The sequence below is a fragment of the Gastrolobium bilobum genome, unplaced genomic scaffold, assembly GCF_033153095.1.
Source record: "Gastrolobium bilobum isolate Gb01-03AN ecotype WA unplaced genomic scaffold, APGP_CSIRO_Gbil_v1 utg18566, whole genome shotgun sequence".
Classification (NCBI taxonomy): Eukaryota; Viridiplantae; Streptophyta; class Magnoliopsida; order Fabales; family Fabaceae; genus Gastrolobium; species Gastrolobium bilobum.
The window spans coordinates 281,997-292,796 of record NW_026899779.1 but is presented as its reverse complement, the minus strand read 5'-3'; the positions used below and the strand labels follow the sequence as shown (position 1 = coordinate 292,796).

Genomic DNA, 10,800 nt, shown 5'->3' with positions numbered 1-10,800 from the left:
AAACTAGTGTATTATCAGACAGAGGAAAAAAAATTGATTTGTTTGTCTCGTAAAAACTAACGCAACACATTAAAGTATACTGCTGCATTTTATATTTGTCACGTGGTCATTGAAAAATTATAAAGTTTCAGCTTCTTTCAATATTTTCCAGAGATGATCAGAACATGTAACAATGTTTTAGTTAATAAATGTCTGCAATAAGGTCAAGCATAATAAACATAATCACGCAAGATATGAACAAAATATATTTAAATGTTGTGTGATTTCCAGCCACTTAGGATTGCAGGTAATTGTTATAAAAAGATGAGGATACCCAGCCCAACAACAAATTGCAAAAGCATCTTTACAATTTTCAGCAATATATCTAGGTCCGTCTGTGAATGAAGTAGGTATAATGATATGTTTTCCAGTAGTTACGACTGCATCTTCACCTCTGTCGAATGAGTGTTTTGTATTTTTGTACAACTCAGCCCTGAGATGACTCTGGTTATATCGAATGAAATTAAGCCGTTCAAACTCAATCACAGTATACGCATCAACCAGGAATTGTTGGAAAAGTTTCCTCGATCGATGAAGAATTTCTGACTCTCCTAACCGCATCTGAAGTCGAAACGAAAAGAATTCCTTCATGCTGATAACGGCTCTTGCATTTGTCATACCACTGGACACCACAGTACGCTGGACATCATCGCGATAATCGTCTTCACCGTAAGGAAATAACAATGGATACTGCAAGCCAAGATATAATGGATGCTTCACATCGATGCGCTGTAAGACTCTATCTTGGGTCTCAATAATGATATCCCTATCACACATAGCATTGTCTATATCTCCAACAATCAAAGCAGCCACTTCAGATGCTGTCGGAAGATTATAAACTCTTCCATCACTACCACGCTTTCAAATAAGTCTCAACTTCACACCATTAAAGTCATCTTCTTTATAACGGTCTCTAGCACACCGGAAAGACTGAGCTATACTATTGTGCTTATCCAACATCTGCTTAAATGATAGGATAATTTCGGGATCAAGCATATCTTCAGTACTGGTGGAACTGCAAATATAATTACAAAATAAATCATTCACTAATATGAAATAAACATAAAAATATACACCATAAATGAACAATGAGAATTGGTCAGAAAAGGAATATGCCTTAGACAACCCAATATGTTGTCCACTTCGTGCTCAGTATCATATATATATAGCTGAGCAAATTTTGGAGTCTGACTATCGGCCGGTAGAAGACTCCTCATTAAATGATGAACTCGCCCCCCAACTCTAAAACAGTATGGGCCAGAACCTTGATTTACCGATCCATCCACTTTTGCTCCGAAGGATGTGAAGGAAAAAATCATGTTGTACGCTCTGATATTTCGCAAAAAATGGAGGCTCCTCGCATTTGAATTAACATGCACTTGAAGCAACGTATCCGGAGCAGCTTTTAACAAAGGAAGTTTAACTTTTCCATTGCCGCAGCACAAAGTAAATTGTGGCGTACTTGGTTTACGATCCTTCTTATTTCTCTCGTCATACCACATATGTGCTCCACAATGCTGACAAACAAAAGTAGGATCCCCAGCGTCCCAATAATCTAAAAATATACAAAGATGCAGCTCAAACGTTAGACGGATAATTTTATTTGTAACCAAAAAATGGAAAATAGAAAATGAAAATAAAGACCTTCATTGTTAGAAGTCGTGTTTGGCACATTGGAATTATTGATATCAATATTTGTAAGACGAAGAAAAAGGTATTGAAAATAACAAAGACATTTCAATGCAAATAATTTCTATTTCATGTATTAAATTAAGCAAATGTGCACCATTTTCCCTATAAGTAGCAGACAATCGTGCTCGAAGATGGTTTGTTAAAAAAAAAAAATTCTTGCGGTGATTATAATTTTTCATATAGATATTAATATTTTGCAATAAAATAATCAAAAATATAAAATTAATACAAAGACCTATGTTGATAGAAATAATATTTGGCATATTGGAATCATTTATATCCATATCTGCAACACAAAGAAAAAAGTAATGAAAATAAGGAAAAGGACAGCCCAACACGGAAAAAAAATTCAGATATACTAAATTCAGCAAATGTGCACCATCTCGAATATCAACACCATTTTCCCTATAAGAGGTTGTCTGTTGCAGCTAAACTCATTCTGTTTACTGGTGATTTGAGTAAGGCTGTATGTTTTAAAAAAAGATAAAAAATAAAAAAAATCTTAACAACAGACCAGATTTAATAGTTAACAAATGAAGGATTACTAATCATTCGTAAATGAGATAACCCAAGCAATAAACTTACCTGGCAATGGTGGACGCATATAACGGAGAAAGATTTTCTACAAAAAAAATTACAAAGTCCATTACATAAGAACACAACTAATTGAAGTTTATGGAGGATTGCTTTTGTACATACCATTAAAAGGAAACGATTCAATAATGTTTGAAAGGGAGGAATTAGATACGACTTTATCATAATCACAACCGTGTGTTATATTATGCGAAGCAGATTCTGTTTTAAAAAAAACAAAGAATAAATAATTCAGACTTAAAATGTTTGATTATGTATTAACGTTAAAAAAGTTGTTCACAAAAGAAAAAAACATACAGACCGTTTGTATTGTTACATAGTCGTTGTTTGTTGCAGCTCGTCTTATTCCGTAAATTGCTTACATCAGAAATGCTACATATTTTAAAAATGAACAATAACAAAATTAACTAAAATGTGTTGACATAATATACAAAATCCATTAACGGTAAATAATATAAATGACGAATTAAAATGACCTGCCAACGGGGGAGGGAGAAGACCCCAGAAGATCTTCTACAAAGTCATGAGTAAAATGAATTAGATATTCGAATGAGAAATAACTATCAACTACTGCATGAACAGAAATCGTCATTACCAGTAAACCGATTCGATTCAATGCGACCTATGTTCCTTCTTTTCCTTGAAGGAGTTTCGAATTCTGATTTGTCGTTAGACATGACGGTATTCAAATGATATACACCTGCCTATGAGATGCTTCACAACGTACAGGACAACCCAAGTTTGATTAACTCGCTCCTTGTTGCAAGAACATAAACATGAAACAACAATTCAGCTGAATGTGGGCAATGGGAATATGAAGAGACAATGTGATGAGTTTTTGTTCTGAACAAAAAACATTATGAGTTAAAAAATGAAAAGATAACTCCTCAATTGGCGGGAAAGAGTAAACGGCCATTATTTATTAATGAATATAAATTATAAATATTAACATTTATTTATTTTTTGGTCTTTTTTTTGTAAGTAATTGAATCAATTTAATAATGTTCTGAACAAAAAACATTATAAGTTAAAAGATGAAAACACAACTCCTCAATTGGCGGGAAACATTATATGGCCATTATTTATTAATGAATATAAATTATAAATATTAACATTTATTTATTTTTTCGTCCTTTTTTTTGTAAGTATTTGAATCAGTTTAATAATGTTCTAGTATTTTTTTTTGGTGACTAAAAAACAAAGTGTATGACCCTTAGTATTCAAAACTGATGGGCAAGAATATTGCTGCTACTTGGAAAATGCATATGGGATGACAGTGAAGTTTGCTGCTGCTTGACCCTTAGTATTCAAATCTGAGTACAAAGCATATCACCCTTATGTACATGGGCATTCGTAAAAATTAACACAGGTAAAAAATATAACACTCTTCATTGTCTGTCCGAATTTTGATTAGTTTTTATCATTGGATTAAGTCATTAACTTAAAAATGCATCAGTTCAAATTAACGCATCAGTTAAAAAATGCATCAGTTTAAAAACGCATCAAAAGTATACATGTCACAAAGATTTTTTGCTGATATGAGTCTTTGTTATTCCAACGCATATAATGTTGAAAGAATACACCATTTTTTAAAGTACCAAGTAACATCATTGGACAGACAACCATGAATAAGGGTGAGAGAACAATACATGATGTTGAGGATAGTGGGAAGTTCAAAACAGTGACAAATTGTAATACTAAATGAACACAATTTACAACATATACGTGTAATACTAAATGAACAATACGCATAGGCCCTCCCCTATGAATATATTTGAACACATTCGTTGCTTTCACAATGAATATACTTGAACAAAACATTCCAATTTCTCGCTGTCCATGCTCAAATCGTAGTCATTAAGTGAGACTGTGTTGGACAGGTGGCTTCAATACTCAAGAGGGGGGTGAATTGAGTTTTATAAAATCTTTTCGCAAAGTACCTCCTTTGATGTTTTAAAGACTATTTCTTCAATAAAGTGATTTAATAAGGAAATGTCTAATTGTAAAAGCAAGTGTAGTGATCAACAAAGTAAGCAAGCGAATATATAAAGACAATCTAAGATGCAATTTTAATACTTAAATAAAGAGATTAAGGTTAGAGAAATTGCAAACTAGATGTATCCTGGTTCGGTCACCACCACCGTGACCTACGTCCAGACTGAAGCCGTTCGATCAATTCTTTTCACTAACTATCAAGCTTGAGGGTGCTTGACAAACCACTACAACTTTTCAAGACTTCGGGCTCTTGATGCCTTACACTTTTTCACTTCAAATTTTCTTAGGAATTTGGTGACCTTTCAAGTGTGTAGGGTTCACTCCCTTAGCTACTCAAGTAATCAAGGAAGGTGTTTAATAATGGCTAAGTACTCTCAAAGTACAAATAACACAAGTTGAAGAACAATGGTATATGACACTCTCACAAGAATAAAGCTCAAATAGAATTTATGATCAAGAAGACAAGAATAATGCAAATAGGATGAGAATTAATGAGTAATGATGATCAATAAGTGTGTCCCATCAATGGGAACAATAATCTCTATTTATAGAAGGCCCCCATGGCCTTTTTCCTACTCATTTTCGCAAACTAGCTGTTTTATAGCCGTTATTTTTGTCTCTGTACAGTAGGTAATTGATTACCATTGAGTGGGTAATCGATTACCAAGAAGGGTAATCGATTACCATTATTTGGTAATCGATTAACAACCTGTTGAAAGGTTGGTTTTCGCCCTAAAATGGTTTTCTCTTGATTCACATCATTTTCAAATATTGTTTAAACATTTTATGAACATTGAAAAGTATGTTTTCATGTTGAGAATGTATTTGAATGTCAAACGATGATTTAATGCATGTATTTAAAAAATACTTTGAGCTTCGTTCTTGTAAAGAATCAATTTACAAATAATCCTAAGTCCTACAGTATATTACTCTGAGTTTGGACTTAGAGACTTCTCTTGAAGCTTGAGTCTTGATATTGTTTAGACTTCTTTTTTATGGTTGCACCTTGAAGCTTTCTTTCCATGTTTGTTATCATCGAAATCGTTGAACCTTTATATTCTTTTCATAGAGTGCATTGGTTTCACATTTTGAACTTTATTACCAGTTAAGTATGGATATTACTATTAAAGGATATCTTAACAATGATTTTCCTTCTTCCTTTTTTTTTAAAAATGATTTGCCTTATCTTCCTAAGGAAAAATAAAACATATAACAATTAAGTTAAAATTCCAAATCACAAAATAATAAGAGCTACAATTAAAGATAAGAAACCATTATCTGCAACACTGAAATTGACCAAAATAGATAAATGAAGCCTAAACCAACACCACCAGAAACATCAGTTCTGATTCTTAAAAACAAAAAGAAAAAAAAACATCAATTTAAATCAGACTCGACATGACCCTAAATTAGATTATAGTCATTATACAAAATAAGTAGACCTCAATATCCGCCTTACAACGTTGACAAATCTTATTCCTAAGCATGTTATTAATCTCATTATTCTCCGATGAGGAAGGTTCATCCTTAATAAATCGCATTTCGCATATGCGAGGATTGCATATAGGGAATCCGTGATAAACCATCTCCCTGCGCACCCATAATGCCCTGATGAAAAGTCTAACACGTCGTCTGCAATGCCTCAAAATGTGGGCATCATCCAGCGTGCAAAAAAATTCAAAGCCCACAGCCCTCTGATCTTCATCAACACCAGCCATCAATATGATGGAACATGCGTACTTGGCTTCTTGGTGATCTTTCAGTGCTGCAGTCCTAATGCCTTCAAGGGCCACCGCTTGCATCTCCGAACTCGATGTTTCCCGAAAGTAATTGACCAAGCCCTCACGATACAATACTTCAGGATTGCCACACTCCCTACAACGCTGCAAAAAATATACTTGGCGTTTTCTTTTCAGAACTTGCAGTGGGTTGAAGAACGCATCATCTTCATCATCACCGATGACCCTCACTCGATGAAGAAAAGGTTTTGCATTGGTAACCCTTTCCAATGGCCCCACCGCAAATTTGTCCAACGAAACACGTTCGTAAACATAATCTGTCTCAACAAGTCGAAGAAACCCGATGCAAGTCAATTTGATGTTGGTTATATCTTCAATTGAATCATATGCAACCTTTCCAAAAATTAGCAACAACAAATCAGACGGCAGGGACACCAGGGACTCAACATCGATGATACCAGCCATCTTCATCCGCTTGTTAGACGACGTACCAACCATTTTTAGGGATTGGAAAATGAATAATATTTTCTGAATGAATTGTAATTGGAAGACGAGATCAGAATTTAAATACCCAACTGCACAATCAAGAGAGTGACACTGAGAATCAAAATTAGTATTGATTTTTTAGATTAAAATCGTATGTTGGGATGTATTTAGTAGTTATAAATGTTATTTTTTTTTGGAAAAGAAAGACAATTTTTGAATTCCACTAAATAAAGGTTAATAAAAATTCAAACTTTAAATTTTAAAAATAAGAAACAAAAATTTGAATTAAAACTACTTATTTTTTTCGATTGAAATAGTAGGTTGGGATGTTTTTAGTAGTTATAAATGTTATTTTTTTTGAAAATCCTGAGAATTTTTGAATTCCACTAAATCAAGGTTAATAAAAATTCAAACTTTAAATTTTAAAAATAAGAAACAAAAATTTGAATTAAAACTACTAATTTTTTTAGATTGAAATCGTAGGTTGAGATGTTTTTAGTAGTTACAAATGTGATTTTTTTGGAAAATCCTGAGAATTTTTGAATTCCACTAAATCAAGGTTAATAAAAATTCAAACTTTAAATTTTAAAAATAAGAAACAAAAATTTGAATTAAAACTACTAATTTTTTTAGATTGAAATCATAGGTTGGGATGTTTTTCGTAGTTATAAATGTGATTTTTTTTGGAAAATCCTGAGAATTTTTGAATTCCACTGAATCAAGGTTAATAAAAATTCAAACTTTAAATTTTAAAAATAAGAAACTAAAATTTGAATTAAAACTACTTATTTTTTTAGATTGAAATCGTAGGTTGGGATGTTTTTAGTAGTTATAAATGTGATTTTTTTGGAAAATCCTGAGAATTTTTGAATTCCACTGAATCAAGGTTAATAAAAATTCAAACTTTAAATTTTAAAAATAAGAAACAAAAATTTGAATTAAAACTACTTATTTCTTTAGATTGAAATCGTAGGTTGGGATGTTTTTCGTAGTTATAAATGTGATTTTTTTTGGAAAATCCTGAGAATTTTTGAATTCCACTGAATAAAGGTTAATAAAAATTCAAACTTTAAATTTTAAAAATAAGAAACAAAAATTTGAATTAAAACTACTTATTTTTTTATATTGAAATGGTAGGTTGGGATGTTTTTAGTAGTTATAAATGTGATTTTCTTGGAAAATCCTGAGAATTTTTGAATTCCACTGAATCAAGGTTAATAAAAATTCAAACTTTAAATTTTAAAAATAAGAAACAAAAATTTGAATTAAAACTACTTATTTTTTTAGATTGAAATCGTAGGTTGGGATGTTTTTCGTAGTTATAAATGTGATTTTTTTGGAAAATCCAGAGAATTTTTGGATTCCACTGAATCAAGGTTAATAAAAATTCAAACTTTAAATTTTAAAAATAAGAAACTAAAATTTGAATTAAAACTACTTATTTTTTTAGATTGAAATCGTAGGTTGAGATGTTTTTAGTAGTTATAAATGTGATTTTTTTGGAAAATCCTGAGAATTTTTGAATTCCACTGAATCAAGGTTAATAAAAATTCAAACTTTAAATTTTAAAAATAAGAAACTAAAATTTGAATTAAAACCATTTTTTTAGATTGAAATCGTAGGTTGGGATGTTTTTATAGTTATAAATGTGATTTTTTTTTGGAAAATCAAATTTTTGGTTAAATAAAAATTCAAACTTTAAATTTTAAAAATAAGAAACTAAAATTTGAATTAAAACTACTTATTTTTTTAGATTGAAATCGTAGGTTGGGATGTTTTTAGTAGTTATAAATGTGATTTTTTTTTGAAAAATCTTGAGAATTTTTGAATTCCACTGAATCAAGGTTAATAAAAATTCAAACGTTAAATTTTAAAAATAAGAAACAAAAATTTGAATTAAAACTACTTATTTTTTTAGATTGAAATCGTAGGTTGGGATGTTTTTAGTAGTTATAAATGTGATTTTTTTGGAAAATCCTGATAATTGTTGAATTCCACTGAATCAAGGTTAATAAAAATTCAAATTTTAAACTATAAAAATAAGAAACAAAATTTGAATTAAAACTACGTATTTTTTTAGATTGAAATCGTAGGTTGGGATGTTTTTAGTAGTTATAAATGTGATTTTTTTGGAAAATCCTGAGAATTTTTGAATTCCACTGAATTAAGGTTAATAAAAATTCAAACTTTAAATTTTAAAAATAAGAAACTAAAATTTGAATTAAAACTACTTATTTTTTTAGATTGAAATCGTAGGTTGGGATGTTTTTCGTAGTTATAAATGTGATTTTTTTGGAAAATCTTGAGAATTTTTGAATTCCACTGAATCAAGGTTAATAAAAATTCAAACTTTAAATTTTAAAAATAAGAAACAAAAATTTGAATTAAAACTACTTATTTTTTTAGATTGAAATCGTAGGTTGGGATGTGTTTAGTAGTTATAAATGTGATTTTTTTGGAAAATCCTTATAATTTTTGAATTCCACGGAATCAAGGTTAATAAAAATTCAAACATTACATTTTAAAAATAAGAAACAAAATTTGAATTAAAATTACTTTTTTTTTTAGATTGAAATCGTAGGTTGGGATGAATTTAGTAGTTATAAATGTGATTTTTTTGGAAATCCTGAGAATTTTTGAATTCCACTCAATCAAGGTTAATAAAAATTCAAACTTTAAATTTTAAAAATAAGAAACTAAAATTTGAATTAAAACTACTTATTTTTTTAGATTGAAATCGTAGGTTGAGATGTTTTTAGTAGTTATAAATGTGATTTTTTTGAAAAATCCTGAGAATTTTTGAATTCCACTGAATCAAGGTTAATAAAAAATCAAACTTTAAATTTTAAAAATAAGAAACAAAAATTTGAATTAAAACTACTTATTTTTTTAGATTGAAATCATAGGTTGGGATGTTTTTAGTAGTTATAAATGTGATTTTTTTGAAAAAATCTTGAGAATTTTTGAATTCCACTGAATCAAGGTTAATAAAAATTCAAACGTTAAATTTTAAAAATAAGAAACAAAAATTTGAATTAAAACTACTTATTTTTTTAGATTGAAATCGTAGGTTGAGATGTTTTTAGTAGTTATAAATGTGATTTTTTTGGAAAATCCTGATAATTGTTGAATTCCACTGAATCAAGGTTAATAAAAATTCAAATTTTAAATTTTAAAAATAAGAAACAAAATTTGAATTAAAACTACGTATTTTTTTAGATTGAAATCGTAGGTTGGGATGTTTTTAGTAGTTATAAATGTGATTTTTTTGGAAAATCCTGAGAATTTTTGAATTCCACTGAATCAAGGTTAATAAAAATTCAAACTTTAAATTTTAAAAATAAGAAACTAAAATTTGAATTAAAACTACTTATTTTTTTAGATTGAAATCGTAGGTTGGGATGTTTTTCGTAGTTATAAATGTGATTTTTTTGGAAAATCTTGAGAATTTTTGAATTCCACTGAATCAAGGTTAATAAAAATTCAAACATTAAATTTTAAAAATAAGAAACAAAAATTTGAATTAAAACTACTTTTTTTTTAGATTGAAATCGTAGGTTGGGATGTTTTTAGTAGTTATAAATGTGATTTTTTTGGAAAATCCTGATAATTTTTGAATTCCACTGAATCAAGGTTAATAAAAATTCAAACTTTAAATTTTAAAAATAAGAAACAAAATTTGAATTAAAACTACTTTTTGTTTAGATTGAAATCGTAGGTTGGGATGAATTTAGTAGTTATAAATGTGATTTTTTTTGAAATCTTGAGAATTTTTGAATTCCACTGAATCAAGGTTAATAAAAATTGAAACTTTAAATTTTTAAAAAAAAAAATTGAATTAAAACTATTTATTTTTTTAGATTAAAATCGTAGGTTGGGATATTTTTAGTAGTTATAAATGTGATCTTTTTGGAATATCCAGAAATTTTGTGAATTCCACTGAATCAAGGTTAGTTAAAAATTCAAACTTTAAATTTTAAAAATAAGAAACAAAAATTTGAATAAAATTATTATTTCGTAGGTTAATAAAAATGATTTGAACTTTTAATAAATGTCAATTAAAAACCAACATTTCAAAATGTAACTCCAACAAAAAAATGCCACTTCAACATTTTGTTTCAATAACAACCAATTTTTTTGAATTCCATTCAATCAAGGTCAATAAAAATTCATATTTTAAATTTTAAAAGTAAGGATTAGGATTAGGATTCCATTGCAAAAAACAGTGTTTATCAATATATCAATATACATCACA

At 29.0% G+C, this 10,800-nt stretch overlaps 1 protein-coding gene across 1 annotated transcript; it reads right to left on the bottom strand.

The window, feature by feature from the left end:
• Positions 1-5,729: 5,729 nt before the first annotated feature.
• Positions 5,730-6,557, bottom strand: LOC133293424 (uncharacterized). Its single transcript, XM_061491992.1, has one exon. The coding sequence runs from the start codon at positions 6,555-6,557 to the stop codon at positions 5,730-5,732; it is 828 nt and encodes a 275-aa protein (XP_061347976.1).
• Positions 6,558-10,800: the final 4,243 nt, after the last annotated feature.